At 51.9% G+C, this 19,278-nt stretch overlaps 7 protein-coding genes across 7 annotated transcripts; 4 read left to right on the top strand and 3 right to left on the bottom strand.

Annotated features, from left to right (window-relative positions):
- Positions 1-148: 148 nt before the first annotated feature.
- PMZ80_008559 (uncharacterized protein) lies at positions 149-715 on the bottom strand (the record flags this gene model as incomplete). Its single annotated transcript, XM_064876959.1, has 1 exon — positions 149-715. The coding sequence occupies one exon, from the start codon at positions 713-715 to the stop codon at positions 149-151; it is 567 nt and encodes a 188-aa protein (XP_064727346.1).
- A 453-nt stretch (positions 716-1,168) lies between these two features.
- MRPL35 (mitochondrial 54S ribosomal protein YmL35) lies at positions 1,169-2,463 on the top strand (the record flags this gene model as incomplete). Its single annotated transcript, XM_064876958.1, has 2 exons — positions 1,169-1,697; positions 1,745-2,463. 2 exons carry the CDS (start codon positions 1,169-1,171, stop codon positions 2,461-2,463), a joined length of 1,248 nt encoding a protein of 415 aa, XP_064727345.1.
- A 1,129-nt stretch (positions 2,464-3,592) lies between these two features.
- PMZ80_008557 (uncharacterized protein) lies at positions 3,593-5,349 on the top strand (the record flags this gene model as incomplete). Its single annotated transcript, XM_064876957.1, has 2 exons — positions 3,593-3,801; positions 3,849-5,349. The coding sequence occupies 2 exons, from the start codon at positions 3,593-3,595 to the stop codon at positions 5,347-5,349; spliced, it is 1,710 nt and encodes a 569-aa protein (XP_064727344.1).
- Positions 5,350-6,232: 883 nt separating this feature from the next.
- On the bottom strand, positions 6,233-7,927 carry MAS2 (Mitochondrial-processing peptidase subunit alpha; the record flags this gene model as incomplete). Its single annotated transcript, XM_064876956.1, has 1 exon — positions 6,233-7,927. The coding sequence occupies one exon, from the start codon at positions 7,925-7,927 to the stop codon at positions 6,233-6,235; it is 1,695 nt and encodes a 564-aa protein (XP_064727343.1).
- Positions 7,928-8,618: 691 nt separating this feature from the next.
- Positions 8,619-10,085, top strand: PMZ80_008555 (uncharacterized protein; the record flags this gene model as incomplete). The annotated part of the gene is made up of 1 exon (XM_064876955.1): positions 8,619-10,085. The coding sequence occupies one exon, from the start codon at positions 8,619-8,621 to the stop codon at positions 10,083-10,085; it is 1,467 nt and encodes a 488-aa protein (XP_064727342.1).
- A 3,760-nt stretch (positions 10,086-13,845) lies between these two features.
- Positions 13,846-15,235, top strand: PMZ80_008554 (uncharacterized protein; the record flags this gene model as incomplete). The annotated part of the gene is made up of 2 exons (XM_064876954.1): positions 13,846-14,523; positions 14,573-15,235. 2 exons carry the CDS (start codon positions 13,846-13,848, stop codon positions 15,233-15,235), a joined length of 1,341 nt encoding a protein of 446 aa, XP_064727341.1.
- A 778-nt stretch (positions 15,236-16,013) lies between these two features.
- Positions 16,014-19,106, bottom strand: PMZ80_008553 (uncharacterized protein; the record flags this gene model as incomplete). The annotated part of the gene is made up of 1 exon (XM_064876953.1): positions 16,014-19,106. The coding sequence occupies one exon, from the start codon at positions 19,104-19,106 to the stop codon at positions 16,014-16,016; it is 3,093 nt and encodes a 1,030-aa protein (XP_064727340.1).
- Positions 19,107-19,278: the final 172 nt, after the last annotated feature.

Below are 19,278 nucleotides of genomic sequence, written 5' to 3'. Positions count from 1 at the left end.
TCATAGCCGTCAATATCTGAGGGAGATTTTGTCTTGTCGCCGTAAAGATGGCTTTGACTTTGGCAGTATTCGGTAGCACATGATATATGTGATTCCACTTCCGATTATCGGCATCACGTTGGACTTGGATTAGAGTATGAACTCGAGCTCAATCATCTTCAGCAATTTCCACAACATCCCTGACTCTTTCCTTCAAAAACTCGACGCCTGTCTCCACGGTCGCAACTGGAATCTTCACGTCCGGCAGCCCATCAGGCCCAAACCAACCCTCTCTAACAGCAATGGCGCCATTCCCATTCATAGCATTATGTGTGCTAGTCGGAGTACTCGTGCCATCTGCATCCTTATCCTTCTGTGACTGACCAGGGATCGTCTTCCCACCATTCTTACTGGTAGGCTCTTTGTCCTCTGATTTCAGCTCAGCATCTCTTGGTACCTTAGCGCGATGCAGAACTTCCTCAAACAGTTCTGGGAAGGACTCGCATTTGCCGGATCGTAGAAGTTCGAGAGCTAGAGCGCGGACTCGGTCCGTCCAGCCTGTGCGGGCGAGGCTGTCTGAGAGTAGGTTTTGCAGGTCGGGGATTGTGTTCGTTTGAGAACGGATGTGGGAGACTAGGAGCTGCGATGTGAGAGGAGGTAGGTTCGGTGTGGTTTGAGAGAGCGATGTTGGGACTGGGATCTTGAGGGTTTGCTGGGAATCAGTGTTCGTAGACATGTTGAAGGGTTGTGATCTAGGAACTGGTATGGAGGAAATCAATGGTATTGTACAGTATATTGGTCGTAGTTTTAGTTGCGTGGTGTTTGTTGTACAGAAGCTGGCCTGCAGCTCGCAATGTGAAGTCGTTATTGGACTCGGTAAATGAGCATGTGCTGAGAACGGAACCGACTATGCAAATCGAAGTAACTGGCAGGAGAGGACGTGCGCGGTACTTTGGGCGAGGCGGTACGGACGAGAGAAGTATGTCGTATCCTTTGCAGGCACCACTGAAGAGGTTATGGGAAATGAATGTGGTGCTGTGAGGATTGAAAAGTTCAAGTTGTGCTCGGTTGTTGATCTTCTCTGGTCGGACCTTCCCAATGCGGCAAGCGGCCAGGAGTGCTCCCGAGATGCTCTTTGAGCGTCTGAACTTTTTGTCCATCATTGGATATTGATTCATTCACAGACATCATGGCACCATCTAGGGCACCGAGCGCGCAGCTGCTGCGGTCGCTTCGGGGTCTCGACCTCAACGCTGGACCATCACATGCGGCGAGAGCGTTTTCGACATCATGCAGATATGGAGAAGAAGCGCAGGTCCAGCGAGAATCATTCTACAAGAACCCGAATCCAGAAACAGCTTTCGTCCCTCGTCTCGAAAGGAAGCTGATGGCAGCCGGCACTGCACCAATCGGATCGCGAAGACGACGAATGGCCATTGCACAGTCACAAGGGGTCCCTTTCGATCAGCTGCCCTTTCAATGTTTTCAGGAAGCAAGAAAGATCCTTATCGAGGATCGTCAGGAGAAGCTCAAGCAGATCGAGACTATGAGGGCAAGGATAGCAAGATTACAGGACACCACTGGCGACACCCTGCCTAAGGGTGGTGAACCTTACAAGCAGAAGAGACTCGCCAGCATGAGGAAGGAGCTGGAGCATCTCAAGATTCTGGCTGACATCAACGATCCAAATGTTAAGAGGCGCTTTGAGGACAAGAAGGGTAAGCACGATCAACCTTCTAGCAGTCTCTATCTAACAATGCCACAGGAGACATGAGCAAGCCCATCTACAGGTTCCTTGCCGATCGAAAGTGGAGAGAATACCGTCGAAAAATCCTCGTTCAGAGAATAACACAACTGAAGGTCGTGCCAGATGTGACACCTCATTGCGATCCAATATTAGACATCAAGATGAGCTTCGGCAGGAAGAGTGTACAGCCTGGAGATTTCGTCGATTCCGCTGTCAGCGAACTGCCACCACAGCTCAACATACAGTCCTTCGAGAAGGAGCAGAGACTTGTCACCGTTGTTGTCGTCGACCCCGATGTGCCTAATCTGGCGGCTGACTCCTTTGACTCAAGATGTCATTTCCTGGCCACAAACATCCAACTTGGCCCCACAGCTCCCCAAGTCGATCTAGCCAAGTTGGCCGACGACCAAGTCCTTGTGCCATGGCTACCACCCACCGCACAAAAGGGTGCCCCCTACCATCGGCTGTCGATATTGGTTCTGCAGCAAAAGGACAACACGCCGATCGACAAGGGAGTTGCTCTGAAGAACATCCGACAAGACGATTTCAAAGCAAGAAGTTTCATGACAAGACACATGTTGCATCCTATCGGCGCTACTCTGTTCAGAACCAAGTGGGATGACAGCATGACTGAAGTTATGACCAGAGCAGGCATCGAGGGCGCAGATATGGAACTGAAACGCGTCAAGGTTGAACCCCTGCCCTACAAGAGGAGGAACCCATCGACCTTCAGATAAGCTCCGAGTCGGGTAGTGATGACTCTACTACTGTACAATATCATTTTATGGTCTTTGCGTCGAGCTGCCAGGCATGGTATTGCTAGCGGAGTGCAGGAGCACATGGGCATGCCGCAGATCTTGATGTGACGAAGGAGATCTACAAGATAGCACATGGTTTCCGAGCTTGGCTCATACAAGCATTGACCTGTGTCCCAAATATAATTGTATATGCTTCAACGTCCTTCGTGTTGCTGATATGATTGTGATTGCTAAGGGTGGTTCGACAGAGGCGATCATGATTCAAGTTGTGCTCATAACTGAGCTCTGTAAGTGCCTGCTAGACTCTGTTGCTGGAGCTTCCGCCGCAACCACTGCAGGGTTCGACTAGAAATCTTGGCACCAGTATAGATTATCTGCAGTGATCTGCAGAAAGAGCAGTGACCATCGTCCAGAGTCTGAGACGTTGTCATGGCAGGAACGCCACTTGCCATGCACATATTTGTCTGTGCACTTCCAGTCAGACTTGGTACATTAATGAACTTCTGTTAAGTAGCCAGCGATTGAGGCCAGCGCTGATCGAAGCTTGACCACACGAATCGTGCCAAACTCGACGACGACATCTCACACCTCGCAGCTGTTAGCCTGCAGACGACCTTTTGAATCTCCATATATCTCTTCTACCACCTGCTAATCTCATGCACAGGTATGATAGGACGCAAATGGAAAAGCCGTGGGAAACCGATAGATCTGGCCGCGTCTACGCATTGATCAACATCACAGCTATGCTACCCACGACCTTCCAGCTACGCCCATCCCGCCCAAAAGTTATGGCTACTAAGTATATGCTCAGAAGATATCAGCCAAAATTCAGTGATACATACCAGATGAGCACTAACCTGAACGTTTGCTTGCTACGATCGCACCTACCCGAGCTCGTCACTATCCGGCAAACAACACTCGAAAATGAGGCTGTGAAGTCACGCTCAAAGACCTGATGTATTTCATCTCTCTCTGCTTGACGGTGTTTCCTTTGTTCGTACCAGAGATTCTGGACGAGTCCAGCCATAGCAACCCGGGTGAAAACGACCGCATCTTTGTCTGGAGAAGACCTGCGTATCGAAAAACTGTCAGACTTCAACCGCCCAGCATGTTGTTTGATTCATTGATAGACCACTTTACCTCCCGCTCATCAGAGTTCGAGAAAAAACGTCCCGCGGACATCGAAACAAATATGTCCAAATCATTAGGCAGTTCAGAGAGCACTCTAGCCCACAACACTGAAAAGCCAGAGCAGCCATGGAAACCCACAAGAACCGAGCTGGGCATCATGATCACATTGGCTATATGCTCATTAGTGTAAGTCATCGACCTCCCCCGTCCCACAGTCATTAACACTTTCCCAGAGTCGCTCTTGACGCCACAATCCTAGTCCCAGTCCTTCCAACCGTAGCCGTCGGACTCCACGGAACAACCTCTGAAGCATTCTGGACCGGCACATCCTACCTCCTCTCCCACGCCGTCCTTCAACCCCTAATCGCCACCCTCTCCGACATCTTCGGCCGCCGCGCCCTCCTCACCCCCTCAATCCTCTTCTTCGCCATCGGCTCCCTCATCTGTGCCCTCTCCCACAACTTCCCAACCATGCTAACTGGCCGCGTCGTCCAAGGCATCGGCGGCGCCGGCATAATAATTCTCTCCCAACTCCTCTACGCAGATCTAGTTCCTCTCCGCCTCCGCCCAAAATACTTCACCCTCGTCCTCGGCGCCTGGGCCCTCGGCTCCGTCCTCGGTCCCCTCATCGGCGGCTTACTCGTCGAAAAAGCCTCCTGGCGTTGGTGCTTCTACCTCAACCTTCCCATCTGCGGCCTTGCCCTACCCATGGCAATCTTCTTCCTCTCCCACCTCAACGACAGCATGCCCCATACCTCCCTCGCCACAAAGCTCAAATCAATAGACTACATCGGCCTCACCCTCTTCATCGCCTCCCTAACCTCCCTCCTCATCGCCATCTCCGACGCCGGCATCTCCCACCCCTGGCTGTCCTGGCAAACAATCGTCCCCCTCGTCCTCGGCGGCGTAGGAATAATCCTGGCCCTTACATACGAGATGCAACTCGCCACCCACCCCTTCCTCCCCAAATCAATATTCACCTCCAGCAGCAGCATAGCTAGTTACTTTGCCGCCATGCTCCAAGGTCTAACACTCTACATGGCATTATACTACGCCAGTTTCTACTTCAGCGCCACGCATTTCTTCAGACCCATCCGCACTGGCCTCTCCGTCTTCCCCGCAACAACACTTATGCTCCCCGGCTCCGCCGTCGTCAGCGCCCTCATCACGCGCACTGGACACTTTCGATGGGCGATCTGGGCCGGGTTCACGATCTCGACTGTTTCATGTGGGACGTTCATCCTCTGGGACGAGAATACATCTACGCCCGTCTGGGCCGCCTGTGAGTGTTTCTTTGGACTTGGAATGGGGATGTTACTTAGTAGTCTCAACTTCGCGATTCAAGCTTCTGTTAACCCGGAGGATGCGGGACGCGCGGCGGGGATGTATGCGTTTGCTAGATCCGTGGGGATGACGGTTGGTGTTGCGGTTGGTGGGGCGGTGTTTCAGAATGTTATGCGTGGACGGCTGGAGGGGTTGGGTGTGCCGCGGGCTGATGAGATTGCGAAGGGCGCGGAGGGGTTCATTGGGCGGTTGGAGGGGATGGATGGGACCGGGGAGGAGGGCGTGTTGAGGGGAGAGATTATGGAGGGATATGTGGTTGGATTTCGGGGGGTGTGGATTTGTATGATGGGGTTGTGTGGGGTGGGTTTGGTTGTTAGTTTGTTGATTAGGCGGGCGAGTTTGGATAAGGTGTTGCAGAGTAGGTTTACAGTTAGGAGGGAGGAGAAGTAGGTTGTGTGGTGTGGATGTAGTTGTATCCAGCTCTAGAGAGCTCGCTGTGAGCTCAATTTGAGCTTTTAGCTTCAATTTCTCTTCACGTTCGAGATGTGTCTGATGTGATTGTGATGCTCATTTGTGGCCGAATACAGCCCGATGCAACCCATTCCTCCAGCACAGAACCACAGGGCAGGCCTCACTCCCGCGTATCTTTGCCCTCTCCTCCATCTGGGCCCATGTGAGGTTGGGTGGACCCCGGACGTAGACTGGCATGGGGAACAGTTGAGTGCTATCTGAGGGTTATGTCAGTAGTGATTGAGGCTGAAGAAGGAATATATCTTACTTCCTCGTCGTTCCACGACTGTGGTGGTCATGGTTGGCTGAGAGCAGAGTCGGAGCCAGAAGAGAGACATGTGAGTATGATGTGGATCTGGATGGGTTAGATCGATGTGAGACTGGATCGGGAGATGACTGACGATGTGGTGATCGGTGTGGTTGGATCTGATCTGATCTGTGGTTGAGATTGGTTTGGTGCTGATATGATGTATAGTGGTGGGTTGCGATTGAAGAAGAACTGGGAAAGATGTAGGAGGGAAGTAAGGGTTGATATACCTCAGATCTGGGTGACAAAGGTGTAGCTTCACCTTCACTTTGGATTATTGAACGATAACGCTTGCATCTCTGGATGGTACTGGATGTGGTTCTGTGTCGCTGTAGAGCACTGGTGCCCTCCCGAACGCCAGAAATCGACGCTGGTTCTGTGTTCTGGTGTCCTCCAGACAAGGCCTCACATTGTACCGTAAAAAGACGGCCGTTGAGAAGGAGCAAATTCATTTTGTGATCTATACTACAGGTAAAATGGTACAGCGCTTGCTTCAACGTTCCATACAAGGCAATATCATGCCCTCCCCAACTTCCACCTCGATATCCGCTGCTGCACATCCTCCCACGCAATAGGATTCCTCTTCCTCCCACTATCATCTTCACCCTCCTGCACAACCACAGTCGGCGCACCAGTTCCCTTCCCTGCATTCTCAACAAGTCCAGAAAAGACCACCCTCGCAACACGTCTCAAATCCGCAATCGTAAGCGCATCGATCTTCTGACACATCTCTGTAACGCCCACCTTCCGCCCATGAACCTGGACTTGCCGTCCTAGATCCTCAAGCTGTACCAGTCTCGATTCGAGGTTCATGAGTAAACTGAATTTGAGCTGGTTCTTCGCACGATTGACTTCTTGCGCTTGGAGACTCGTGAAGCCTCCTTCTAAGGTAAGGTTCTGGAGCTCACGACAGATAACATCGACCATGAGCCCTACTTTCCCTGGCTCACAGGCCCCCGCGATACCGAAGAGGCCGGAGTCTGTGTAGCTGTGGTTGAATGCGACGCAGGACTCGACCCAGCCGTGTTGGTTGAGGACGTTGGTGTACAGGCGGGAGTACATTCCTTTGCCGGGACCACCGGCGGAGAAGGAGCCGCCGCCGCCGAGGAGGGTTTGGAGTGTTGCGAGGGCGTAGATGTCTAGACTGCTGATGGGGAGGGCTTCGAAGGCGATGTGGATGTGGGAGAGGGCCATGCTGAGGTTGTTTTGGGGGGCTGGGAGGGGTGGGAGGGCGAGGTAGCCGCCTGTGTAGCGGGATGGTTGAGTGAGGATTTGGTTTGTGTTTGGGGCGGATTGGAGGAGAGATGGGTCGAGGGGGGAGACTGTGGCTTGGTGGGGGGCGGAGGTGGAGAAGTTGTTGTAGCCTGGTAGTTTGGAGAGAATTTTCGAAGATGTGGACTGCTGTTGTTGGGGTGGGATGTTGAAATTGTGATGTTGCGCTTGCGACTTGGACTGGGACTGTGGTTGATCGGTCTTCATGTCACCGAAGTATTTCTCCACCAATTTGACTGCTTCATCGTGTTTTGTGCCTGCGAAGGCGACGACCATCCTTTCTGGCTTGTAGAATTGGTTCCTGTACTTTTCTATTACAGGTTTGTTGATGGATGCCAGCCTTTCTTTGGGACATAATAAAGGATTTCCTAGGGTATTATCCTTGTATGCAGCCATGTGTAATAATTCTGGGATGATGAGGTCTGGCTTGCTCCATATCTCGTGGATCTCATAGGCGGCTGTTTCGAGCTGTTGGTCGACCTCCTCGTTCGTTATCTGCGGATCTCTGATGGTTTCAGCAAGGAGACCTATGGTGGCTGGCACAGCAGAGTTGAATGTTGCACTCTGGTACATCAGCGCTTCTCTTGACGAAGCGCATTGTATGTTGCCGCCTAGCGATTCTAGGGCTTCCAGCATTTGATCGCCAGATTTCTGTTTGGTGGATTTGAAGGCCAGTCGATCCACGATATGCGATACGCCCCGGAGAGACTCATCTTCGTATCTAGAGCCGCCATCGATGTAAACTCCAACACCAGAGAAGGGACCTTCGAGTGACTCCGTTGCTACTCGGACGCCGTTAGGGAGTGTGGTTATTTGGTCGAGTTCGGCTGTGTCTCTTGACTGAGGGTCGCGGGCCGTGGCATAGGAGCGCGAAGAGACTACCGATTGTTTGGAGATGTTCCTGGCGTTCCGTATCGATCTCACAGCTGCGGTTCTCATTATGGCGATGGGGATGTGGGACGAAGGTGATGGCAGAGGAAATTGTAGTCGCATGCACAAGTTCACATCCAGCGACCACCACTCAACATCCGAATCGCCGCGAGGCTTGTTGATGCCTTAGGCATTAAGATCAGATCTTGCGGGTTCTCGAAACATGCTACTCTGTTAGCATGCTTCGGCTCATACTTGTTCGTAACAAAACTTCTTCGTCATGATCGCTTCAAGTCGTTCTTGTGAAGAAGACTCTAGCAGGCTTACCCAAGCTGGCAAAATGATCGCAAGGAAGGACATATGAGTACCATGGGAGTACAGCTACGCCGGACCACTAACTTAGCACCAAGCTAAAGACATCAAATTGATTGTTCTCTTTTTGCCACGACATCTGCTCATTGACATAGTATGTTACGCATTCCTTGAAAACTGTCTCACCGCTGTAAAGATCTATCGGGCCCTCTGCGCAAGTCAACTGCTACATCAAGAGCCTATCTAGTAACCGTCAGCATAAATGAGTACGCCAGCATCGGGGAAGCCTCTTCATTCTCACAGAGTCCCACTCACTCGATGGCATCAACCGAGAGGCGCTCGATTGAGTCTTGCTTGGACGGCCCTCGCGTGTACAATACTCTTCACAATCTATAGGATCATCACTGATCTAGACGCAACGTCATGGCACCTAGACATCTCCAATATCATGTCAACGGAAAGCCCTTCACCCAGGCGGGTGACCCAGCTCAATGAAGTAGCAGGTCTCATGCTCGAGATTTACGAAACCCTCGCAGCAATGCGGTATATCGATCCCACGGGCATTGAGAGAGGTCCTCACAATATCGAAGCTCTCCAGCCAGTGTACGACGAGCACAATCTCGACCCTGTGGTCGTTTACCTGTACAGCATCCTCCCCTACGTCGACACGTACGAGGCTGATCAGATTGATTTCATCTTCGGTGGTGAGTTTGCCGACTACCGCCAACCTGACGATGTCGAGCAGGGTCGTGATCCATATTACGCGAACCCGGAAACTGAGGAGGATGCATATATGCGTTCCTGGGTAACACCCTTGACAAATATGGGCAATCATCAGAGTGTAATTCTATACGACACAAGAAAGCACAGGATCTGGATCGTGGATCAAGAAGGCTGGAGTAGCTCCGACCCTGCACTAGCAGGTGTTACAGACAGAGAGAACACGAGCGGCAACGAGAACAGCTTCGAGCATATTGCCAGTCGACCTGCCGGGGACGTGCTGAGGGATGTTGTGAAGTGGTACCGAACGTTAAAGATCATCCCCGGTGGTGGTGAGCACAGCAATGGGTTCTGGGACGAAGGCACCATGAGGAAACTTTATCGGAAGCATGGCTGGCCAAATGACTTTGACGGCGATGCGTTTGAGGTCGATGTTGCACGAGCAACATGTGCTGAATTGGCCAAAGACTATGCTGACCAGCCGCTGCGGAAAGTGGAGACGTACCAGCAGATGCGCGAGCAGGGAGCTAATAATCGAGATGCGTTGAGACAGCTAATTGCTGATGCTACAAATGAGGACGATGCCTGGTACGACCGCTTTCGGTTGTGGGAAAACGAGCAAAGTGAGATTCGGCTTGTCGAGGATGAACGCAGAGCTAAGGAGGATGTTGAGCGTCTCTGCCCAAATGGCATGTGCCAGAAAGAGGCTGATCTGCCACTGTGGGAACTGGAATGGGTGCGGCGTGAGTGGCAAGGCAAAAATATGATAGTCAGACAGAGAGCTGAAACGCTTGAGCAGCCGGGCAATGACGCCGACGAACAGCGAAGATTTGCGGTCGACTTACGCCATGCACAGAAAGAGGCCTCACTTTATGCTCGAGCCTATGATGCTGCTATGGCAGATGCTACGCGACTATGTCCGGGTCGAACGGTTGAAGAGGTTGCTGGTCGCAAGATGCATATTGCAGATGACACGCTTACATCGATTGAACGAAACAAGGACGTCATTGCTTGGCTCAGCGAAGATGTCGAGAATATCAGATTGTGGGCTCAGGGTTTGCCGGACAATGCTACTAATGCACACGACGTCGTCAATCGCACGATAGAGGGTCACGAGTCGAAAATCGCAGCAGCAGAACAGAGACTGAGGGATCTGGAAGATCAGCTGGCTGAGGATGGCAACACTGACGGATGAGGCAGTTCTGTCCACGCACGCCAGTAAGCAGGTGACGGACGCTCTTGGCTAGACCACACAGTTGATGCGTTGATATGGCAAAATTCATCAGTCTAAGATGAATGTCGCGGCTGTATGTGCTGAATAGATCACTTCGCCATCCATGATGCCATCGAGGTATGCCTCACAGAGAAACTCCCACGTTTGTCCTTCGTCATCCTGTTGTGGGCTTGAGCACGGGGTCCTTGGGCGCAATATGACCGGCATGTCACCTCCATCCAGGATACAAGCCCAGTCGCCCAGCCTCACATCTATAGAGGCAATGCACAAAAAGACGTCGTCTGGTTCCTGGCCAACGATATAAAGGCTGCGCTTGTGCAAGACTTGTGCAATGTACAGATCGTGCTCCAGAACAACTTCACGCGGTATCTCGAAGGATGAGCCATTCATGGCCCATATCGCATAATCAGGGAACTCGGCCTCCCATTTTTGCTTAGGCGTGCGTGATCGGAATGGATGAGGGTAGGCGTCGGCTGTCAATGTGCGGCGGAGCGCGATGGCCAACAATTTATCAATACTTGGGAGCAATTGCTCGTCACGGTGGAAGAGAATATCGTCTGACAATCCAACAAAAAAAATCTTGAGTGCGAATACACGAAGATGGTAAATTTAGGCGTAATGCCCCTTGTCGGAATATTTCACGCCAATTGGAGAGCTCAAATCGATCGTCAGACAAGTCCCAGTCCTGTAGACTACTGATTCGGAAAAGTTGAGGATCGATGGTACGAGTGACCTGGCCTAGCTTTATCCCGCGCAACCCAATGCGACGAGGACTGCTTGTTTCAACGATATGCGGCCTTCGATGATCACTCGCATCGAAGTATCGCTTGCCTTCAGGCGAGCTCAAGCCTAAGGCTTGACCGTAGGTTCTACGTTCTCGCAAGTCTGGCACCCATGACGGAAGATCTTTTGGTCCTTTCTTGGACGGTCGGATCTGACTGAAGATAGCTAACGATTGCTCCACGTTGATTGCTGCTCTGGTGGCCGCAGTATAAATGTCCGCGATCGACCTGGTATAGTCCAGGATGAGATACGGCAGATATTGCTCGCTGCACATACCCAAGACTGCATATACTCGGTCCCTTGGTTCCTTGCACATTTGGTGGTTAGTTGCGACCAGCAGTGATGGGAGCTCAAACAGTCGCCCTACCTGAGCTCGAAGTGACCTCAAATTGATGGACGCCTGAGACGCGGTGGCCGTAAGTGTTGCGCCATCGGTAGGCGGCAGCGCTTCGGCATAGCCGCACAAATTGAAAGCTTCGCCTGCTAGAGAAAATTCTGAGATACTACAAGTGCTTTTGCCACAGCGAAGCTCCGAGGACTCACTGCTCAGCACTACTTCCTGTACAACCCAAAGTCGCTGGGAACCAAGATCGAGATAGAAGGTTTGCAAGAGCGCCAAACTCTTGCGAATCTACCCTCGGTAGCATTTTCAATGCGTCTTGAAAGGCCTGACTGCTGTTTGGAGAATGTGCCTTGATTCCAGCTCCTATGTCATCCGTCGTAGCGACAAACGATGTTTGACGCTTTCGTGGCTTATGTTTTGCAACATCAGCAAACCTCTGCAGCATATCGAAAGCTAGAGCAGAGTCATGCGCTGTTGCTCCCAACCATATAATCACTCGTTGTCCGTTGGGATAAATGTCCTTCATCAACTGAACTTGTCGCGAGCGTTCTGTCAGATTCTTTTGGTCGATGCATATCTGATCAATCCACAAACGTCGATCCTCATACGGTGAGCGCAGCTCGAGCAGTGCGTCCCAGACGTTCTGCGTGATCTTCAATCTGCTGGTGTTGTTGCATGGAATCACGATGGATGGGACCTAGTCGTCCCATGAGTACGAAAGCGTCTCGTAGGAACCACTCTGCTCGATCGTTACAGTATCGAGACTGATTGCTATCGCATCAGACGGCTTTCCGGGGTGCAAGGTCAAGATCCGTATGGCGCGTGGCGTCGTGAGCGCGGTATACGGGCTCTGTACACGAACGCTCGTCGTTGCATCCATCTCTGGCGGTCTCAACAGTCCGGTCGCATGGGCCGAGTAGTGAGAATAGCACTGTCAGCAAGATATTCTCAGTACTGCCGAAGCACATTCCGCGATTGCCCGTTCGTTACAGGGTTATGCTACGACCTTGCTTCATTAACGAACGACCTTTTGTCGACCTGCATTAGTGCCTATGTGGACACTCATGCTACAATGTCACGGTAACCGCTTACCGACCCTTTACAATAATTCGTCGTTGTCGCTAACACTAGGCGTGTATGGCGACTGCATCAGACAATCAAATGTGCTCGGGGCACATTCATGTCCGTACGCTCAATATCGTAGTCATGAGAAGCAATAGCAGTAGCAGTAGCACGTGAACGTCGATAATGATAGCAGGTAGTAAGTGGTATCTTGTGTTTTCAAACCATGCAGTAACGTTGAGTACAGAATACAGCGAGCACAACTAGATCATGAGGCTCTTAGGTTAATCATCAGAAGACATGAGGATCCAGCCCCTGACGACGTCTATACCCTTTATGCAATATCACCTACATATCTGGTGGTGGGTCGGCGGAGGAGGCCTACATGTACTACAGTAGCGTACCTCATTATGGGGTGACAAAGCTGCTCGGTTCCTGAACGTTCATGAGAACTATGCAGCAAGACGAAAACAGCCTGAATTCTGGCATCTGTAAGTTCGATGGTCGAGATCGCTATTTGGGCTCGATGCAGCGATTGTGATGGGTTATGAACTCCGTTTGTGCTGATGCTACCAAATACTGCGAGGCCAGGCGTCGGTCAGCTAGTCTTATGGGGCAATAGCTGCCCCCATCTGGGTCTCGATCGAGCTGCGTCACTCCATAATTACAGGCTGGAGGCGGAATAGTCGCATCAAGCCGAAATGCTCGGTCGAGCAACGATCAGGAGGAAGCGATGTTCAAGCCTCTTCTAAGCAGGTGATAAGAGACGAGGAGGGTCCGAGGTCCCACGTTCGCTTGATAAATAGTATCTAGATGTGACATTATTCCTAATATGCAGGTGGCGCGCTGACTCGCTTGCTTGATGTCTTTCTCCCTTCTCCGTTCGTGAACCAACGACCAGCGTACTGCACAAGATCCTTGACACAAACAATTATCGCCTATACGAAATTTTACTACAAGAAGGCAAGGAGTGTGCCTTGATCCAGCTCTATTGGTGGTGAATTGGTATTTGCACAGGAATTTGCCGGCACACCTTGCATCATAGCCTGGAGCCGAACGTGGACGTCCAGAACCCCCAGAATTCGAAAGTTACGGTAGCAAGTGTCAACCACGATCTGCGACTTACCGTCGCTTCCTGTTCCAATGTTGTCACCCACGATTGCTCCTTCCCCATCACAACCAGCTGCAAGAAGCAGCAACAACATTTCATCACCAACAACAAGAAGGAGAGGTCTGAGCTATTTACGCGGTTTATCATCTCGTGATCACTCGTCATCTGCATCTGCATCTACAACCCTCAATCCTTCCGATCCGACTCGCACCTCGCCGAGGCATTTCTTCGCTCGTTCGACTAGTTATCGGGAGACCAAGAATACTCGCACATCAGAGGGTCGGAGACGAAGTGTTTCTCAATCCGGACCTCGTGAGGCTGCTGCTGCAGCAGCATCCGTACCCCTAGCAAGTGTCGCCAGTGAGCGAGGGGTCGAGCCACCTCCTGCCGATTCCAATCGTACGTCTGCGAATTCGGATGATATGGCGAGGACGAGACCTTCTACGTCGAGAAGACAGACCTCTGAGGCTATGCCGGAGAGTGCACCTATGGCGAGGACTGCAAGCGGCACTGCTATGAACGGAGAGAATACAGAGGTAAAGACCGGAGCACCCACCATACGACTCTTCCCTCATCAAGACATCAACAGGGCCGGACGACAATCTCTCAACTTTACCCCTATATCGAGAACACTTCCGAACGAGGGCAGCATAATAAGAGTCGGTCGATATTCAGAAAGAGAAGGCCCTCCCACAGCCAACCCTACGGGTCCCTCCGATGCTGCCGTCGGCTTCAAATCGAAAGTCGTTAGCCGGAGACACTGTGAATTTAGCTTTGTCGACGGTCAATGGCAGATTCGCGACGTTGCAAGTTCTAGTGGTACATTCTTAAACCATATCAGGCTGAGCCAGCCGAATTCAGAATCGAGATTATACCCGATCAAGGATGGAGACATCGTACAGCTGGGAATAGATTTCCGAGGCGGCGAGGAAATGATCTTCAGATGTGTCAAGATACGAATAGAATGCAACAGGTCATGGCAGAAGAAGCCAAATATGTTTAACAAGCAAAGGCAAGCACAGTTAAGAGGCCTGGCAAAGGACATGCCATCGGCCAGCGCGAATTCCGGAGAGTGCTCCATCTGCCTGGGGAACGTCCTGGTAAGTTGAAAAACATCTTGAGCGAATGTTTTGTGCTAACACTGTTCAGCCGTGTCAAGCACTATTCGTGGCACCATGTGCCCATGTCTGGCACTACAAATGCATCCGGCCCATGCTCGAAGGACGAAACAGCCAATACCCACAATTCCAGTGTCCGAACTGCAGAGCCTACACCGATCTCGAGGCAGATGTGGACGTTGACATGGAAGAATGGGCAGAAGAAGAATCAGCCGATCAAGACAAGGATCTCAATATCGATCAGGCTGATCGCCCAGGAAGCGAAGCGAACCCAGAAATTATCCCGGATGATGCAGACTCGAGCCAACTAGACACGAACGGCCATGCGGACGGCGAAGACACGCAGATTGTCGATGCACCTTCAGCGCCGCAGAACAATCACAGCTCATCCTCCTTACTGTCCAGGAGGCAAGACAGGATATCGCCACCCGACGACAACATGCCTCCGCCTATGAACGGTATCCCTATGCCGGCTAGACCTACCGAGACAGAGATGCATAATCACCTCGCTCAACAACGGACACAGACTGAGTCGCCGAATGCAGAACAGATCATTGCCGGTGAAGGACCGCTGACCCCGCGAAACAATGCCGGACCGTTCGTATTCGATGGAAGCGGGAGCAGAACCGGCAGCAGGAGACATCTGAATGTGCCACATCATAGTCTCGACGAAATCAGCGATGGTGTTGAATAGGATTTATTTACGTGAGGCCAGGAAAGCGTTCTGTATGCGGTTGTGGGGCTCTGAAAATGGCTGCGGCGCGCCTACCTTACTTGCTGGAGCACAGTACAATATCCTTAAGCGAATCTTGTATACGGCGGGCGGGTGAAAGGGAGCCACGACTCCCATACTATGATCTAACATGCTATCTCATAATCTGATGTATAGATAATTCACGACTTTACTCACTCACAATCAATGGCTTCGTATAACATTGCTACTACTTATTCTCAGCCATGAGGCTATTCTCAGTGGTTTACGTCGAAGAAACGGAACGGACAACCCTCCTTGTCATCCTACGGTCAAATCACGTCCCTTCGAAGGAAAGTGCGGCGGCGCACGACTGGAGACCCCTTTCCAATACAGGTACAGGTAGGGTTTGAATGCCTAGTTCAGATTTGTTCGGCTCATTCACCCTTCGAGTAAAAGTAATTTCTTTCACACTATTACTCTGATCAGCCAGCTGGCAGTTGACTAGTGGTACTGCACGGTACAGTCTCTCGAATGAATATTACATGTGTATGTATGTATGTGTTCCAATTCAAATTGTTCCAAAGGACGAGCCTGGTGTATTAGAGATCAAGGAACAGTAGCTAATCAGAGTAACCTTATCTCATCATGTCCTTGTCTGCGGTTTGGCGGAGCTATTGGTGCTACTGGTGCTATTGCGTTCCGGGGATGTAGCTGAAGTACTGGGCTAGGCCGGATCTCCTTCTCGACTTGATCTCAAGGAGGCTGCGGGTGGATGCAGTTACGTCCCAACGCTCTCCCTCCTTCCCGCGTTCTCGATCCCAGCCCCATTAACACCCCTCTCTGCATTCCGCAGGCTTCGTCTCGTGGGTGTGGCAGCTACCCCATTACCATTCGTGCCCGTCTCCATCTCACTGTCTGTGCCAGTGTCACCCGTAAGTGTCCGTTTCGGTGGGTTAGGGCGAAGAGAGCGCTTGGTTATTGCTATGGGGGAAACGGTGTTTGTTCTGTCTGGTTGAGTTTGAGTTTGGGGCTGGGGTTGCTCTCGCGATCGTGTTCTGGTGCTGCGGGTTGTGGTTGTGGTTGTGTTCTCTTTGAGGAGGTCTTGCTGTTGCGCCTGCTCGCGTGACCGTGTCCGTCTTATCGAGGTTACATCGAGATTTTCGGCGTTACTCGCGACGGCATTGGTATTCAGATCGCCAGCGTTATCCAGGCGGTTAGTATTGAGCAATGACCTTGTCGACATCCTACTCCGCGTTCGTCGTATGGGTTCGCCTTCTCCTCCTCGGATACTAGACCCATTGAGTGCAGCGAGCGTACTCGTGTTGGTGTGGGCATTGCGTGGGTGAGGACGTGAGCGCGTCCCACTTCTATACGCTGTGTCTCTTTCGCCGGGATCGGTCGAGGGGGAACTTGAGCGTTCGGAGGGGCTTGAGCCATCGTTTTCGCTGTCTTCGTCGCTGCCGTGTGGGTGTTCTTCGGTTTTGAGTTCATGCGGAACCTCCTTGAGCATTCCCTCTTGTTCGACATCGCCATCAACATCCATGTCGACGTCGTGCTCTGCAGATGACGGATAAAGTTCGTCTTCCGTGCCCTGTATCTGAACCCTCGGCAGCTGTCGAAGGGCTCCCTTACCAGCACGTGTATTCGCAGCGTACTCCGTCTGCCTTTGTGCCTGTGTCTGTGTCGGGGTCTGTGTCCGTGACTCCTGCTCCCGTTGCGGTGTGTCTTGGTGCCGCCATGAATCGACCTTGGCGTTTGAGTCGAGCTGGTCCATACTTTGGAGCTTGCTGTTAAAGGACAAGGAGCTGGGTTGGTCGATGAAGTCGAGGTCTCTCGCGTTGATACCGTTGACTAGCGGACTGGTTGGCAAGGCTTGTGGTGAATCAAGACCGGTTGCTCTGGTTCGGAGTCTTGTTGGTCGCTTTGTTGGTGATTGGGAGAATGAGATATTGTGTGCAGCTGAAGGAGCAGATGCTGGAGGCGCTGGCGCTTGTGCTGATGTTGCTGGTGGTGCCTGCGATATGTCTTCTGTTGCAGACACAGCTGCGCTCTCCACATCAGCCATCTCAGCATCACCATCAGCATCCGTGCCGTTTGTATTGGCAGCAACGACCGGCTCTCGGATTCTATTTCCATCCTTATCCCTTGGTCTTTTATCCTTGCCTTCAGCTCGCCACTCTTTCCACTTCCGCAGCATGGCCCACGTACGAACAGGGTAATCCGAGTTTAGTATCTTTGCTTTCCATGCTGCAGCTGCGTCGGGATCGTCATGAATCCAGGCGTGATCTTTCTCAAGAAGTGCAACGAGTTCAGTATCTTTAAAGACATGGGTGCGAAGCTCTTCTTTGTTCATCTTTGAGGTGTCGATTGAAGAGCGTGCTTGTGGTTGAGGTTGCGGTGGCGCTGCTGGCTGGGAAACTGTAGGCGGCGGACGACCGTTGAGAGCCGGTGCCTGCGCGTACGGATGAGGTTGAGGGTAATGGTAAGGTGGAGCATGAGGATAAGGTGGAGGATGTGACATCCAGGAAGGAGTCCCTGACCTAGAATGGACGAACCCTGCGGTGGTGGCATTAGCGTGATGCAGAGCTGCAAGACGTTCGGCTTCCTCGCGCTCTCGCCGTTTAGTGTACTGATTCGGATGCTTTGGTTTCCCTGTTGCCGGGTTGATTTGAGGCCCGGTTGGAGCGGCTGGAGGTGCAGGGGATACATATCTGACAGGATCATATACCATGCGGTATGCTCTGTCTCTCTCGAGGCTTGCTTGATAAGATGACTCTAGCGCGTCGTCTTGCTCTTGGGCCTGTCTCTCTGACTCCTCGCGTGCTCTTCTTTCTGCCTCCTCCCGCTCACGGCGCTTGGTGTATTGATTCGGATGCTTCTTCTTGACAGGTAGAACTTCGGGAGGAGTCTGATCGAGCTGCATCGGAACGGGCTGGCCATTCTGACTTGCAGCATCCTGAGCAGCGGCCAGTTGTGCGGCTTCTTCTGCTTCACGCCGTTTCGTGTACTGATTCGGATGCTTCTTCTTTGGCAGAGCACCAGTAACGTCCACAGCGTCTATCTTGCGCTTCTTGAGAGCTGGGCTAGCTCCTCCAACAGGAGTACTCACTCTACTTCTCGGCGAAGCCACATCTGTAGGGGCCGTGCTAAGACCCCGCGTAGGTGGCACCTTCTCACCATTGAACCTTGTCAGCCGGTCACTAGGATTGACACCACCATTCAATGCTGCCTCCCTAGCTCTCGTCCGTGGCGGTGGCGGAGCCTCGGGCTGCAGCATCTTCGCAACCCAGGTACCAGGCGGTCGATCCTCGAATGCAAAATTGGTCTCGTACGGCTTCTGATTGTCTGGATTCTTCTCTCGGCCTTCGGACTTGGCAGCTGACATAAGACTCTTATACTGCTTTTCATTTGGTATGAAGCCACCCTGGCTAAAGGGCTCTGGCGGCTCGCGACAGTCGAATTTCTCCTGGTCAGTGACATTTTCGCTGATGGTAAATCGAGCTGGTAGCATACGCCTGTGAGCTTCGTATTTGTAATTGTAGAGTACTGCCTCCTTTCGCTCCTCGAAGATCTCCTGCCTTGGCAGCTCTTGTGGATCTTTGTAGTGGACTGAGAATGGGTCACGAGTCTTGAGATGCTGTGCGAGCCTCTCCAATTGCGTCCATTCTTGCTGTGCCTTTTGCAGTGCTTCTGCATTGTTGGCTGTTAAGGCATAGAGTTGTGCTGGGTCAAGACCGGCCAAGCTGTCGACCAGGAAGTCGTCAGCATCAGTAAGAGGTAACCAACCATCGTCGGCGCGCTCTGCTGACGAGTACAGCGCAGGCCTTGACCTATCTGGAAAAGATGCTTCCCAAAGTGAATCGAGCGCCATTCTCGCCAACCTGGCTTAACGCTCGTGTTAAGATCAGGGCGAGGACTAGATCTGAGCTGACAGGTAGGCCGGCAAGATCAGCACCTTCAGGCAGAGATTTTGCTAGTGACCTGAAACATGCTAAGCTGCTCACACAACGAACAGACGATGGACGAGGTGAAAAGTAAACGCT

Source organism: Knufia obscura (assembly GCF_036327395.1).
Source record: "Knufia obscura strain CCFEE 5817 isolate CBS 148926 chromosome Unknown scaffold_11, whole genome shotgun sequence".
Classification (NCBI taxonomy): Eukaryota; Fungi; Ascomycota; class Eurotiomycetes; order Chaetothyriales; family Trichomeriaceae; genus Knufia; species Knufia obscura.
The sequence above is the reverse complement of the archived record's forward strand: the minus strand, read 5'-3'. Positions and strand labels throughout refer to the sequence as shown.